Raw genomic sequence first — 16,108 nt, 5'->3', positions numbered from 1 at the left:
CCCAGTCTATCCCAGTATCAGCCCATCCCAGTCCCAGTTTATCCCAGTCCCGGCCCATCCCAGTGCTGGCCCATCCCGAGGGGAAACTGAGGCAGGTTGTGGGCGGAGCGGGTGGCAGTGGCAGTGTTGGGGTCCCGCTGCGCCCCCGGGAGGATACTGGGGGGCCGAGTCCCCCCTTTGGAACCCCTCGGGACCCCCCAGAGACACCCCCCCCCCTCCCAGTTTGGAGCTGCTTTTGGTCCTGTTTGGTGAGAAAAGCCCCAAGAAGGGTCCCCGGGGGGGGGGGAGTGCGGGAGGGGGGGTCCTTTTGGGGGCCCCCCAGGGTGGGCACGACCCCCCAAAAACGGAGTGGATGCGGCTGCTGGGTTGGGGGGTGGCACTGGCACCCTGGACTGGGCTGGACTGGGATGGACTGGGATGGACTGGGGGGGTCGGATGGGGCCTGGAGGGGGGGGGTCCATCCTTCCTGAGCGTGGGGGGGTCTGGGCCCCCCCCCAGCAGGACCGAGCCCCCCACCCCGGGCACCGCTGGGTTTGGGGGGGCTGCTCTGCAATGGGGGGGGGCACCCAAAGGTGCTGCTCCGGAGCCTCCGGACCTGGGGAGGGAAGATTTGGGGATGCGGGGGGTTAAACAGAGTTTGGGGGGCACTTCCTGCCCCCCCAAAATCCCTGGGACACTCCAAATCCCAATGGGGGCACATCCCAACCCGGGGGGTTCCTGGGGGGGTCTTGGGGGGCCCAGGGGGTCCCAGCCTGGTGGGGTCATGGGTGGTCTGGGGAGGGTCTCAAGGAGATCCCTGGGGGTTTTCCAGCCCTGGAGAGGTTCCATGGGGCTCCTGGGGGGTCCCGGGGGTGTCCCAGGGGTTCCAGGGTGTCCTGGTGGGTCCCAGGGGTGTCCCGGGGGATCCCGGGGGGTGTCCCAGATGTGTCCTAGGGTGTCCCAGGTGTGATCCAGGGGTGTCCCAGAGGGTCCCAGGGTGTCCCAGGGGTGTGCCAGGGGTGTCCCAAGGGGTCCCAGGTGTGTCCTGGGGTGTCCCAGGGTGTCCTGGGGTCCCAGGGGTGTCCCAGGGTGTCCCGGAGTGTCTTGGACGGTCCCAGGGGTGTCCCTGGGGGTGTCCCAGGGGGTCCCAGGGATGTCCCGGGGGTTCCCGGGGGTCTCACCGGGCTCAGTAGGGCCGGTTGGCGTCTTTGGGCCTCTTGAGCTGCACCTTGAGCCGCTTCATCCCGATCTGGAATCCGTTCATGGCCTGGATGGCGGCCTGGGCGCTCGCAGGGTTGTCAAAGCTCACGAAGCCTGAGGACATCAGGGACATTTGGGGGCGTGGGGACATGGGGACATGGAGGACATGCAGGACATGAAGGACAGATGGGACATCATGGGGACGTGGGGATATGGGGGACAGCAGGGACATGGGGGACATGGAGGAGATCGGGGGCAGTGGGGACAGAGGGGACATTGGGGATGGGGTGACATTGGGCAGATCAGGGACATCAGGTAATGGTGACCCTGGCCAATGTGTCCCCAAGTGCTGACCATGGTGCTGCCACCCTTGTCCTTGCTGTCCCTCCTTGTCCCTCATATCCCCATTTCCCATAACCCACATCCCCTATCACATATCCCAATATGCCCATGTCCCCAATGTCCCCAACATCCCCAATGTCCCCATATCCCACCTTGCCTATCCCATATCCCAATGGCCCCATTATCCCCAATGTCCCCAATGTCCCTGTGTCCCATATCCCAATATCCCCAGTGTCCCCCGTATCCCCATATTCCATTGTCCCCAATGTCCCTAATGTCCCCGTGTCTCTGATGTCCTCATGTCTCCGTATCCAATGTCCCCGATGTCCCCATGTTCCCATTGTCCCCCTATCCCACATCCATATCCCATTATCCCATTATCCCCACTGTCCCCATGTCCCCGATGTCCCCGATGCCCCCGTGTCCCCATATCCCACATCGCCTATCCCATATCCCAATGTCCCCAATGTCCCCATGCCCCCAATGTCTCTGATGTCCCCGATGTCCCCAATGTCCCCATGCCCCCATATCCCACATCACCTATCCCATATCCCAATGTCCCCAATGTCTCCGATGTCCCCAATGCCCCCATGTCCCCATATCCCACATCACCTATCCCATATCCCAATGTCCCCATGCCCCCAATGTCTCTGATGTCCCCAATGTCCCCATGTCCCTGATGTCCCCATGTCCCCACTGTCCCCAGTGTCCCCAGTGTCCCCAGTGTCCCTACCGAAGCACTTGCTCTGGTTGGTGGCCCTGTCCACGAAGACTTTGGCGGAGATGACGTTGCCGAAGGGGAGGAACATCTGCAGGATCTCGGTGTCGGCGAACTCCTGGGGCAGGTGGTAGATGAAGATGTTACAGCCCTCGGGGCCTGCGGAGGGAGCGGGGTCACACCTGGGACTGCGTCCCCAAAACGGACACGGGACCCCAAAACCGGGGCTCTCAACCCAAAACGGACACGGGACCCCAAAACCGAGGCATTCAACCCAAAACGGACATGGGACCCCAAAACCAGGGCTCTCAGCCCAAACCGAGACTCGAGACCCCAAAACCAGGGCTCTCAACCCAAAACAGACACAGGACCCCAAAACCAGGGCTCTCGACCCAAAACAGACACGGGACCCCAAAACCGGGGCTCTCAACCCAAACCGGCTCCTGCTTTGGGTTCACAGCTCCGGTTTTGGGGTCCAGGGTCCCGTTTTGGATTCACAGCTCTGATTTTGGAGTCCCAAGTCTCAGTTTTGGGGTCCTGGGGTAGGTTTGGGGGTCCTGGGAAAATTTGGGAGTTCTGAGGGGTTTTGGGGGTCCGGGGGGGGGTCTCAGGTATATCAGGGGAGTCCTGGGGGGGTCTTGGGGGACCGGCGGGTTTTGGGGGGGTCCCGGGGAGGTCTCGGGGGTTCGGGGAGTTTTGGGGATGCCGGGGGGGGGGTCTCACCTTCACGCTGCTGCTGCTGCGGGGGGGGCGGGGGGGCGAGCAGGGGTCCCGGGGGGGCGAAGGCCGGGCTCACCAGCCCGTAGGCGGCCGGGTACGCAGCTGGGGGCACGGCGGGCACCGGGGGGCACGGGGTCACCGGGGACATCGGTGCCACCAGGGCCAGCCCAGTGGCCCCCCAGCGCCCGCCCAGTGCCACCCCAGTGATGTACAGCACCCTCCCCAAGCCACCGGCGACACCGGTGCCACCCCAGTGCCCTCCCAGTGCCCCCCAGTACCCCACAACACACCCCCAGTCCCTCCCACTGCCCTCCCAGTTCCCCCAGTGTCCTCCCAGTTCCCTCCCAGTGCCCCACAGCCCTCTCCCAGTCCCTCCCAGTGCCCCCAATGCCACACAACAACCCCCCAGCCCCTCCCAGTGCTCCCCAATGTCACACAACTCCCTCCCAGTGCCCCCCAGTACCGCACACCCCCCTCCCAGTACCTCCCAGTCCCTCCCAGCCACTCCCAGTTGCCCCAGTACGCACCAGTGTAGTGCTGCATGCCTGCGTACGCCTGCTGCAGGGGGTCCCCAGGGGCCGCGGGGCTCTGGGCTGGGGGCACAGGGGGGGTTAGGGGGGGTCCCGAGGGGGCTCGGGGGGCTGGGGGAGGGTCGGGGGGCACCTGGGAAGGGGGGGACCCCCCCGGCGTAGACGGCGTCGGGGGCGGGGGGTCCCGCGGGCTGCGCGGGCACGGGGCTGTAGCCGTTGACGCTCAGTGGGGCCGCGATGGCCGGAACGGGGGTGGCCGCCATGGCCGGAGGGGTGCTGGTTCCTGGGGACAGCGCGGTCACCGCCGGGGACACCCCGGGGACACCACCGGGACTGTGACCCCGGAGGGTGGGGAACCCCCACCGCGTTCGGTGGTGGTCGAGTGTCCCTGTCCCATCCGTGGTGTCCCCATCCCACCTCTGATGACCCCATCCCATCCATGGGATCCTCCCCACTGTCCCCATCCCCACTGCCACCCCTCCCCATTGTCCCCATCCCTGTGGCCCCCACTGCCATCCTCTCCCCTCTGTCCCCCTGTCCCTGCTGTCCCGCTGTCCCCGTTACCTGAGGAGGGTGGCAGGGGGGTGGCGATGAGCCCGTTGGGGTTGACCGTGCCCATGTGCTGCATCTGGACGGCCATGGTGGCCATGGGGCTGAGGTAGGCCGAGTGCGCGGCCACCAGGGCCGCCTGCTGCTGCATCAGCTGTGGGGACACGCCTGGCACCGTGCGGCCACCACGGCCACCACCACCCCAGGGAGCCCACCCCAGTGCCACCAACACCCCGGGATCTGCCCGTGGATGTCACCCCAGTGTCCCATCCGGGACCAACATCTCCCCATGGATGCCACCCCAGCGCCACCAGGGCCGCCTGCTGCTGCGTCAGCTGTGGGGACATGCCTGGCACTGTGCGGCCACTGCCACCACTGCCACCGTGGCCACCGCCCGCCGTTGGGATGGGTGCTGGCACCGCCCCATAGAGCCCACCCTGGTGCCACCAACACCCTGGGACATGGGGGACACGGACTCCCATGGATGTCAACGCAGTGCCACCAGCCATGAGGTGTGGGACCATTGTCTCACCATGGATGTCACCCAAAGGCCACCAACACCCTGGGACATGGGGGACATGGGCTCCCCACAGACGTCCCATCATGGGACATGGGGACAATTATCTCTCCATGGATGTCACCCCAGTGCCACCAACACCGTGGGACATGGGGGACATGGACTCCCATGGATGTCACCCCAGTGCCACCAACACCCTGGGACATGGAGTCATGGGCTCCCCATGGATGTCCCATCACAGGATTTGGGACTGTCACCTCGCCATGGATGGGACACCCCAGTGTCCATCCCTTCCCAACACCCATCACCCATCACCCCAACCACCTCAGGTGGATTTTGGGGGGTCCCACCCCCTTCCCCTTGATCATTCCAGTGCCCCCAGTATCCCCAGTGTCCCCACTCCCTCCCACTGCCCCAGGTGTCCCCAGTGTCCCCAGTGCCCCCAGGTGTCCCCAGTCCCCCCAGTGTCCCCAGTCCCTCCCAGTGCCCCCAGTGCCCCGTACCGCCTGCGTGTAGGCGCTGTAGGCGCCGAACTGGAGGGCGATGGGGCTGAACATGCCCAGCTGGCTGGCCACCTGCTGCATCCGCCGCAGCCCCCGCTCCTTCTCCGTGTCCGCAAACTTCACCACCAGGCTGGACGAGGCACCCTGCGGGGACACGGCGGTCACTCGCGGTCACTCGTGGTCACTCGCGGTCACTTGCGGTCACTCATGGTCACTTGCAGTCACTCATGGTCACTCAGGGTCACTCTCAGTCAAGTCAAGGTCACACATGGACACGGTCACTCGCAGTCACTCGTGGTCTCTCATGGTCATGGTCACTCAGGGTCACTCTCGGTCAGTCAAGGTGACTCATGGTCACTCACTGTCACTCGTGGTCACTCACGGTCACTCAGGGTCACTCTCAGTCAGTCAAGGTCACTCACGGTCACTCAGTCATGGTCACTCATGGTCACTCATGGTCACTCAGTCATGGTCACTCATGGTCACTCACAGACACTTGCGGTCACTCATGGTCACTCATGGTCACTCGTGGTCACTCACGGTCACTCAGTCATGGTCACTCATGGTCACTCACAGACACTTGCGGTCACTCATGGTCACTCATGGTCACTCGTGGTCACTCACGGTCACTCGTGGTCACTCGGGGTCATTTGGGGTCACACAGAGTGGGGCGGTGGTGGGAGCGGTGATGGGGGTGATGGTTGGGTTGTAATGGGATGAGGATGATGGGATGGTGGTGGAGAAGGCAAGGCAATGAAGAGGACGATGGTGAGGATGATGATGGGATGATGATGGGGACGGTGCTTAGGTGATAACAGGGATGATGAGGATGATGAGGGGACAGTGAAGGAGAAGATGAGAGGCATGATGGTGGGGACAATGGTGGAGACGATGATGGAGATGAATGATAAAAGAGGTGATGAAGAGGATGATGGTGGGGATGATGGTGAGGATGATGATGATGGGGATGGTGGTGAGGATGATGATGATGGGGATGGTGGTTAGGTGATAATGGATGAGGATGATGAAGGGACATTGAAGGGGCGATGAAAGAGACGGTGAGAGGGATGGTGGTGGTGTCAGTGTCGAGGATGATGATGGGGTGATGAAGAGGATGGGGGGACAGGGGTGGGGACGATGAGGAGAATGATGAAGGGGTGACGAAGGACATGATGAAGATGATGGAGATTATGAGGATGACGGGGGTGATGAGGATGACAGTGGGGATGACAATGACAACAATGACGAGGAGATGAAGGGGACAATGAAGGGGACGATGATGAGGATGATGAAGGGGACAAGGATGAGGATGATGAAGGGGATGATGATGAGGATGATGAAGAGGACAAGGATGAGGATAATGAAGGGGACAATGAAGAGCATGATGAAGGGGACAATGATAAGGACGGTGAAGGGGATGACGAAGGGGACCATGAGGGGGACGATGATGAGGATGATGAAAGGGACAATGATGAGGACGATGAAGGGGACGATGATGACGATGCTGAAGCTGACAGCGCAGGGGGACGATGATGAGGACAGCGCTGGGAGGATGAAGGGGACGGTGACGAAGGTGACACCGCGGGTGGCAGCGCCGAGGACGGTCCCTCACCGGCAGCGTGCGGCTCCCGTGCAGGGCGGCGATGGCGGCCTGGGCCTCCGCGTGGCTCTGGAACTTGACGAAGGCGCAGCCTGGGGACATCGGGGACTTTGGGGACATTGGGGACATTGGGGACGTTGGGGACATCGGGGACATCGGGGACATTGGCTCCGTGCCACCTCCAGGGAGGTCTGGGGGTCCCACCCCACCCCCTGGACCCCCCAAATCCCATTAACCCCATCCCTGCTGTGCTCCCCCCAAACCCCATCCCTGCCCCACAGATCTCCCCTGCCCACCCCAGCGACCCCCGTGGGACCCCCCGGGAGCCCCGGGGGAGCCCCTGGGAGCCCATGGGACTCCCCAGGAGCCTGTGGGACCCCCTGGGAGCCCCGTGGGACCTCGCCCGCCCCGGGGTGCCCCGGGTGCCCCCACCTTTGCTGGTGCCGTCGGGGCCGCGCAGCACCGTGCACTCGTCGATGGTGCCGAAGGGCTCGAACATCTTCCGCACGTCCTCGTCCGCCTGCTGCTTGCTCAGCATCCCCACAAAGAGCTTGCGGTCCTCTGCGGGGACACCACGCTGGCACCGGGACACGGGCACCGGGACATGGGCGTGGGGACACGGGCACTGGGACACGGGCACTGGGACACGGGCACCGGGACATGGGCGTGGGGACACGGGCACTGGGACACGGGCACTGGGACACGGGCACCGGGACACAGGCGTGGGGACATGGGCACCAGGACATGGGCACCGGGACATGGGCACCGGGACACGGGCGTGGGGACACGGGCATGGGGACATGGGCATGGGGACATGGGCATGGGGACACGAGCATGGGGACACGGGCATGGGGACACAGGCGTGGGGACACGGGCACCAGGACACGGGCGTGGGGACACGGGCATGGGGACACGGGCATGGGGACACAGGCATGGGGACATGGGCATGGGGACACGAGCATGGGGACACGGGCGTGGGGACACAGGCGTCGGGACACGGGCACCAGGACACGGGCGTGGGGACACGGGCACTAGGACACGGGCATGGGGACACAGGCATGGGGACATGGGCATGGGGACACAGGCATGGGGACACGGGCGTGGGGACACGGGCATGGGGACATGGGCACCGGGACACAGGCGTGGGGACATGGGCACCGGGACATGGGCCCCGGGACATGGGCGTGGGGAAATGGGCACCGGGACATGGGCCCCGGGACACGGGCATGGGGACATGGGCATAGGGACAGGGGCATGGGGACACGGGCATGGGGACACGGGCGTAGGAACACGGGCGTGGGGACACGGGCGTGGGGACACGGGCATGGGGACACGGGCGTGGGGACACGGGCGTGGGGACACGGGCGTGGGGACATGGGCATTGGGACACGGGCACCGGGACACGGGCATGGGGACACGGGCACCGGGACACGGGCATGGGGACAGGGGCACGGGGACACGGGCGTGGGGACACGGGCACCAGGACATGGGCATGGGGACACGGGCATTGGGACACTGGCACCGGGACATGGGCACTGGGACACTGGCACCAGGACACGGGCATGGGGACACGGGCACCGGGACACAGGTGTGGGGACACGGGCATGGGGACATGGGCATGGGGACACGGGCACTGGGACATGGGCACTGGGACATGGGCACCGGGACACAGGCATGGGGACATGGGCATGGGGACACGGGCACTGGGACATGGGCACTGGGACATGGGCACCGGGACACGGGCGTGGGGACACGGGCATGGGGACATGGGCATGGGGACACGGGCATGGGGACACGGGCACTGGGACATGGGCACTGGGACATGGGCACCGGGACACAGGCATGGGGACATGGGCATGGGGACACGGGCACTGGGACACGGGCATGGGGACATGGGCATGGGGACATGGGCACAGGGACACGGGCCCCAGGACCCCGGCATGGGGACACGGGCATGGGGACATGGGCATGGGGACACGGGCATGGGGACATGGGCACGGGGACATGAGCATGGGGACACGGGCAACAGGACACGGGCATGGGGACACAGGCACCGGGACACGGGCATGGGGACACTGGCACCGGGACACAGGTGTGGGGACACGGGCATGGGGACATGGGCATGGTGTCATGGGCACGGGGACATGAGCATGGGGACATGGGTATGGGGACATGGGCACCGGGACACGGGCACCGGGACACGGGCACCGGGACACCATGGGTGGCACCGGGACACGGGCACCGGGACACGGGCACCGGGACGCTGTGGCTGGCACTGGGACGTGGGCAAGGGGACATGGGCATGGGGACACCACGGGTGGCACCAGGACATCAGCATGGGGACACTGTGCTGGCACCAGGACATGGGCACTGGGACACCACGGGTGGCACTGGGACACGGACACGGGGACATCACAACTGGCACTGGGACACTGGCACGGGGACAGTGCCATGCAGAGGGGTGTGACCCTCCAGGGAGGATGGGGTGGGGTGGGGGAATGGGGACACTGGGATGGACTGGGGACACTGGGATGGGGACACTGGGATGGGGACACTGGGATGGACTGGGGACACTGGGATGGGGACTCTGGGATGGACTGGGAACACTGGGATGGGGACACTGGGATGGGGACACTGGGATGGACTGGGAACACTGGGATGGGGACACTGGGATGGACTGGGATGTTGGGAAAGGGAATGGGGTGACATCTCCTGGCAATGGGGACATGGAGGGACACCCCATGCTGGGGACAGCCACCCTGGGGACAGGGACACGCGTGGGGTGGCCCTGGAAGTCTCACACTGGGTGGGGGGGGTTGGGGTAATCTGGGGACACCGGGGTTTGGGGACAGGGTGGTGTGGGGTGAGTATGGGGTGGTTTGGAGGGGGAGGGGGTGTTGGAGACTTTGGGGGCGTTTGGGGGTGATTTAGGGGATTTTGGGGTGTTTGAGGGGGGTTTTGGGGTGATTTGGGGGTTTTGGGGGGGATTTTGGGGTTTTTTGGGGGGCGGTACCTCCTCGGCTCTCACTGTCCGCCGGCTTCACCTGGATTGGCCGGTTCATCTGTGGGGGTGGGGGGACACGGGGGGGGTTTGGGGACACTCAGAGACCCCCCCGAGACCCCCCCTGACCCCTCCGGCCACCCAGCACCTCCCCCACCCCCTCAGAGGGTCCCAGACCCCCCCCCCCCGCCCCCCAAAGATGCTCCGGTCTCCATGGCAACGCCGGGCCTGCATCCCGTTACCTGGCAACGGGAGCCGCTGCCGGGGGGGGGGGGGAGGGGGACCCGGGGGGCCGCGTTAATGAGCGCCCCTCCCCCCCCCGCGTTAATTGGGGGGGGTGGGGGGGTGGGGTAGACCCACCCCCGCCCCTCCCCCCCACACCCCGGATCCCCCCAGAGGAACGGGGCGGTGGGGGGGGGGAGGGGGGAGGAGGGGGAGGGCGCAGATGCGCGGTTGCCAAGGCAACGGCCGGCTCCTCTCCATGGCAACCGCCCACTCATCCCCAATTTACCCATCGCCGTTGCCTGGCAACGCCGCTGACGTCATCAGCGCTCGCGATAAACAATGACGGGGACGGGGTGGGGGGGGGGGGGGGGGCGGATGGAGATTTGGGGAGGGGGGGAGGGAAACCCCCCCCCAGGCCCGCTGCGACCCCGCCCCTCCCCCCCAAACCCTCGGGGAGCGGGGGGCGGTGTGGGGGAGGGGCGGCCGTGGCCCCTCTCGGGGGGGATTTGGGGGGAATTGGGGCTGCGGGGGGAGAGGGGGGGGGGGGGCGGGTCCATCCCCGGCTGACCCCGGGCGTTCCTTTCGCCGCCGAAAGCGAAGGTGGCCCCCCCCCCCCCCCGCCCCGAGCCCCCCCTGCCCCAGATGGCGCTGGAAATGCCCCCCCGGGCTGGGGGCGGGGGGCGTTAATCCCCCCCTAATCCCCACACCCCCCCCCACCCCGCGCTGGATCAGCCCCGGCCGCTGGAGCGGGGAGGGGGGAGGGGGGGCCGCACAAAGAGGGGGGCGGACAAAGCCCCCAAGCCCCCCCAAACCACGCCGGGACCCCCCACCCCCACCCCACCCCGGGCTTAGCGCATCTCGGGGGGCGCTGAGGGTGGTGCCCCCCTCCCCACATTCCCATCCCTGAGGCGGGGGCAGCTGCGGGGGAGGGGCCGCCCCTAATCCCCCCCCCCTCCCCAAACCTCATCCACCCCCCCCCAGCCCAATCCCCCCCGGATTTGCGGCCCCAAATCCCGGGATTATCCCGGCGAAGCCAAATCCCCCCCGGGCCTGGCGGGACACGCGCGGAGCCCGCGGGGGGGGGGGCGCGCACCGAGCCCCCTCCCCACCCTGGGCACCCCCAAACTGCTCCCCACCCCCCCCGCCTCTCACCCCGCTTCTGACACCCCCAAATCCTCCCCAGGAAGCCTCAAACCCCCCCCAAAAAATCAGGAATGGGAGGTGGGACCCCCCCCCTCCCCAAAATGAATTGGGGGTGGGGGGCAGCTGCACCCCGGCCCCCCCCCCCCCCACCCCCATCCCGGGCTTTGTTGTCTCCGTGCCCGCCTGGCAGCGCTTCATTAGCGCCAGGCCCTCATTAGCGGCGCTAATTAAACACCCCGCAGATGTTCGGGGGCGCCCCCACCCCCCGAAAAAAATCCCCCCCTCAGCGGGGTCCGGGGTGGTCCTAAAAAGGGGCGGTGGGGGGGATTTCTGGGGGGTTTCAGGGTGATTTTGGGGAGGGGTCTCAGGGTGATTTCTGGGGGGTTCCAGGGTGTTTTTTAGGGGTGATTTCAGGGGATTTAAGGTTGATTTTTGGGGGGCTTGTAGGTGATTTTTGGGTGGTCTCAGGGTGATTTTTAGAGGGCTTCACTGTGATTTTTGGGGTCTCCGCGTGATTTTTTAGGGCGTTTATGGAGGATTTTGGGCTGTCACGGGTTGGGGGCTCACAGGGGGGGTTCGGGGGTGGGGATGGGGGGGGTCCCCACGCCCCCCACTCACCCCCGGCAGGGTTTTCTGCTCGTGCAGGGCGCTCTGGGCCTTCAGGGCCGACTCGCGGGCGCAGTAGGTCAGGAAGGCGCATCCTGGGGGGAAAGGGGGGGAAAAAAAGAGTCGGGGGTCTTTGGGGGGGGGGGCAAGGAGGGCACCCCCGGGGTGTCCTCACCCCCAGCCCGAGGTGACACAGAGGGTCTGGAGCACCCCAAAAGTAGCGGGACCCCCCCCCAGAACACCCACAGCCTCACAGACCCCAAATAACCTCCAGAGACCCCTAAATCCCCCCCACAGACCCCAAATAACTCCCAGAGACCCCAAATTCCCCCAAATAACCCCCAGAGACCCCAAATAACTCCCAGAGACCCCAAATAGCCCCCAGACCTCCCCCAAAAAGCCATCAGACCCCACATTTTGGGGCAGTGACCCCCCCAAAACCCCTGGGGGTCCCACAGAGACCCCCCAGGACCCCTGGAGACCCCCCCCAATTCCGGTGCCCATCGGGGGAACAGTCGGTGCCGGGGGTTTTGGGGCGCTCAGGGACCCCCCTGGGTGTTGGGGGCAGGGTCAGGGGTTGGGGATACCCCCGGCGTGGGCAGCAGGGCCCTGTCACTGTCACCCCCGGCTGTGACACCCCCAACCCCCCAGGGACCCCCCCAGAGCCGGTGTCACCCGCAGGGACAAACGGGGTGACCACGTGACACCCCAAGAACAGACACAACTCCCCAAAACGACACCCGGACACCCCAAAACGACACCCGGACACCCCCAGGGACACCCAGAGCCGGTGTCACCCTCACAGGGACCCATGGGGTGACACCCCAGCACCCACCTGGCACCCCAAAACAACACCCGACACAACACCCTGACACCCACCCCACTCCCACCCCCAGCCCCTGACACAACACCCCAACACCCCCAGGGCTGGGTGTCACCTGGAGCGGCACCCACGTGACACCCAACACCCGCCTGGCACCCCGAAACAACACCCGGCGGCACCTGGCACCGCTGCACCCACCTGGCACGACAGCCGGGCACAGCACCCCAAAAACAACAGCCCAAAAACACCTGAACAACACCTGAACAACAACACCTAACAACACCCCAAAAACAACAGCCCAACAACACCTGAACAACACCCCAAAAACAACAGCCCAACAACACCCCAAAAACAACACCTGAACAACAACACCTGAACAACACCCCAAAAACAACAGCCCAACACCTGAACAACAACACCTAACAACACCCCAAAAACAACAGCCCAACACCTGAACAACACCTAACAACACCCCAAAAACAACAGCCCAACACCTGAACAACACCCCAAAAACAACAGCCCAACACCTGAACAGCAACACCTAACAACACCCCAAAAACAACAGCCCTACAACACCCCAAAAACAACACCTGAACAACAACACCTGAACAACACCCCAAAAACAACAGCCCAACACCTGAACAACACCTAACAACACCCCAAAAACAACAGCCCAACACCTGAACAACACCTAACAACACCCCAAAAACAACAGCCCAACAACAGCCCCCACTCACTCAACCCCACAACAGCCGGACACAACACCCCGGTACAACACCCCACACCTGACACAACCCCCACCCGCCCCGCCGCCCCCACCCCCAGCACTCGGGGTACAACACCCTGACATGGGGTACCCAGGCTGGGCTGGGGGGCTGTGGCTGTTCCCGGTGCCCTCGGCTGTTCCCGGGGCTGTTCCCGGTGCCCGGGGCTGTTCCCGGGGCTGTTCCCGGTGCCCGGGGCTGTTCCCGGGGCTGTTCCCGGTGCCCGGGGCTGTTCCCGGTGCCCAGGGCTGTACCCGGGGCCTGCGGCTGTAGGTTGAGCTGTGGGTGTTGCTCAAGGCCTTTGGCTGTTCCTGGGGCTGTTGCCGGTGCCCTCGGTTGTACCCGGTACCGTTTGTGGGGCTGTTCCCGGTACCGGAGGTTGCATCTGGAGTGGTTCCCAACACCGGGGCTGTTCCGGTTACCGGGAGCTGTTCTCGGTACCGGGGCCCTCGGTTGTACCTGGGGCTGTTTGTGGGGCTGTTCCCGGTACCGGGGGATGTTCCCGGTACCCCAGGCCGTATCACGGGGCTACTCCTGGTGACAGTGGCCGTTCCTGGTGCCGGTGGCTGCTCCCGGTACCGGTAGCTGTATCCTGGGACCATTCCCGGTACCGGGAGCTGTCCCCGGTGCCGGTGGCCAGTCCCAGTCCCGAGGACCCCATGCCGGGGCTGTTCCCGGTACCGGGGTTATGTCACAGGGCCATTCCCGGTGCTGGGAGCTGTTCCCGGTACCGGGAGCTGTTCCTGGTGCTGGAGGCCGTGGCACGGGGCTGTGCCCGGTACCGGGGCTGCATCCCGGGGCTATTGCCGGTGTTCGTGGCTGTTCCCAGTATTGGGGGTCACATCCCGGGGCAATTCCCAGTTACTGGGGGCTATTCCCTGTACCGGGCGCCATATCACAAGGCCGCTCCCGGTACCGGGGGCCATCTCCCGGGGCTCTTCCTGGTACCAGGAGCTGTTCCCAGTGTCTGTGGCCACATCCCGGGGCTGATCCCGGTATATGGGGCCGTTCCCGGTACCGGGGACCGAATCCCAGGGCTATTTCTCATCCTGGGAGCTATTCCCGGTACCAGGGGCTGTTCCCACTACCGGGGACCATATCCCGGGGCTGTTCCCGGTGCCAGGAGCCACATCACGAGGCCATTCCCGGTACCGGCGGCTGCTCTCATTACGGGGGCCACATCCGGGGGCTGATCCCGGTACCGGGGGCCGTTCCCCGTACCAGTGGCTGAATCCCACGGATGATCCTGGTACCGAGGGCCACATCTTGGGCTGATCCCGGGGCTAATCCCGGTATCTGGGGCCGTTCCCGGTACCGGTGGCCGAATCCCGGGGCTGTCCCCACACCCCCGTGCTCGTGCCCCGCACCCACCCCCGCTGCCCGGCGCCGTGCCCGCTGCCCCTGCCCCATCCCCGCTGCCAGCTCCCGTTGCTCGGGGCCGTTCCCTTTCCCCATCCCCGGTTGCCGGTTGCCGGTTCCGGTACCTTTGTGCATCCCGGTGTACTTGTCCTTGATGACGGTGAGCTCGTAGATTTTCCCGAATTGCTCAAAAATCGGTTTCAGGTCCTTCTCCTCCAGGTGCCGCGGGATCTGCCCCACGAAGAGTTTGATGGCGTCGGGCTCCTTCATGGGGCCGCCGGGGGGTCCCCGGGCCCCGGGGCCGCTCCCGCTCCCCGCTATCACCGCCCGGGCTCGGCTCCCGGTGCTCCCGGCGGTGCCCGGTGCCCCGGCGCACACAAAGGACGAGGCGGCCCCGGGGCTCGGCTCGGCTCCGGGGACGGGGCGCGGCGGGGCGGGGGCAGCTCTGCCCGGGGGGCGGCGCTCCCGGCGCTCCCGGTGCGTCCCGGCCGTTTCCCGGGTGCTGCTCCCCAAAATCCCGGTGGATGCTGCGAGCGCCCGCCCCGCCGGTACCGCCCCGGTGGCCTCGGGGAGGGTCCCGGTACCGGGCGGGGGGCGGGGGGGAGCTCAACGCCCGGTTCGGTTCATGGCGGCCGCGACGGCCGCCGGTCCCCGAGATCCCCGGTGGTGGCCGAGCCCCCCCGCCCGCTGGGGCAGCGGCACCGGGTTCCGGGTACCGGCACCGAGATCGGCACCGGGAGACGCTTTTCTTCCCCGGTTGGAGCCGCCCCGCCCCGCCCCGCCCGGTGCTGATGTCAGAGCAGCACCGGGGACCGGCACCGGCGACGACACCGGGGCCTGGGGAGCGGCCCCGGGGACGGCGAACTGGGGACCGGCTACGGGGACCGGGCACCGGCAGCGGGAACTGGGCTTCGGGACCGGATAACGGGCACCGACACCGGCTGTGGGGCACGGGCTTCTGACTGCCAGGCACCGGCACCGGCGACAACAGCGGGACCTGGAGTCCGGGACCGCGGATGGGGGTCTGGGAACCGGCTACCGGGACCGGCAACCGAGCACCGGATAAAGGGCACCGGGACCGTCTGCGGGTTCTGGGCAGCGGCGACAACACCGGGACCGGGAACCGGGGAGCGGGGAGGGGGCGCTCGGAACCGGGGACAACACCGGGACCGGGACCGGGCACCAGCACCACCAGCGGGACCGGGAACCGGGAGGGGGCCCCGGGCTCCGGTAACGGCCCCGCCCGGGCCCGGGGGCGGTTGGCGGGGGTGATGGGGGGGGTGGGGATGTTTTGGGGAGGGGGCGGGGCCCGGGGCCGCTCCCGCGCGCAGGCGCGGAGGGGGGGGGGCACGGGGGAGGAGGGCCCGGTGTCCGCCCACGCGTGTCCCCTCCCCCGCCGTGTCACCGTCGCCTCCCGGTGCTGTCCCCGGTGCTGAAGTCAGCCCCGCCCCCTCCCCTCCCGTGTCACCTCCCACGCCCGTGTGCCGGTGTCCCCAGGCCGGTGTCACCCCCTCGGTGTGCCGGTGTCC

At 66.4% G+C, this 16,108-nt stretch overlaps 1 protein-coding gene across 2 annotated transcripts; it reads right to left on the bottom strand.

The window, feature by feature from the left end:
- Positions 1-351: 351 nt before the first annotated feature.
- On the bottom strand, positions 352-15,432 carry LOC137463652 (CUGBP Elav-like family member 3). 2 transcript variants are annotated; one of them, XM_068174958.1, is made up of 13 exons: positions 14,705-15,431; positions 11,646-11,728; positions 9,672-9,720; positions 7,091-7,219; positions 6,671-6,750; positions 5,059-5,202; positions 4,054-4,192; positions 3,623-3,772; positions 3,487-3,552; positions 2,963-3,061; positions 2,255-2,398; positions 1,161-1,293; positions 352-595 (listed from the first exon to the last, which is right to left on the bottom strand). In XM_068174958.1, exons 1-12 carry the CDS (start codon positions 14,847-14,849, stop codon positions 1,166-1,168), a joined length of 1,356 nt encoding a protein of 451 aa, XP_068031059.1. In that variant the 5' UTR covers positions 14,850-15,431; the 3' UTR covers positions 352-595; positions 1,161-1,165. The 2 variants fall into 2 exon arrangements, with proteins under 2 accessions (XP_068031059.1, XP_068031060.1); XM_068174959.1 differs by lacking the exon at positions 3,623-3,772 and having other exon boundaries at positions 14,705-15,432.
- Positions 15,433-16,108: the final 676 nt, after the last annotated feature.

This window comes from Anomalospiza imberbis, chromosome 29, assembly GCF_031753505.1.
Source record: "Anomalospiza imberbis isolate Cuckoo-Finch-1a 21T00152 chromosome 29, ASM3175350v1, whole genome shotgun sequence".
NCBI classification, from domain to species: Eukaryota; Metazoa; Chordata; class Aves; order Passeriformes; family Viduidae; genus Anomalospiza; species Anomalospiza imberbis.
Note: the sequence above shows the minus strand (reverse complement) of the source record. Positions and strands in the feature narration are given on the sequence as shown.

What these genes read in the sequence shown, in the direction of transcription:
- LOC137463652 (XM_068174958.1), bottom strand. Translation starts at nt 14,849, where the DNA reads ATGAAGGAGCCCGACGCCATCAAACTCTTCGTGGGGCAGATCCCGCGG. An exon ending in GGACAGTGAGAGCCGAGGAG is followed by an intron (nt 7,220 to 9,671) that starts GTACCGCCCCCC and finishes GTGTCCCCGCAG; the next exon opens with AGGACCGCAAGCTCTTTGTG. An exon ending in ACGGGAGCCGCACGCTGCCG is followed by an intron (nt 5,203 to 6,670) that starts GTGAGGGACCGT and finishes GTGTCCCCGCAG; the next exon opens with GGTGCCTCGTCCAGCCTGGT.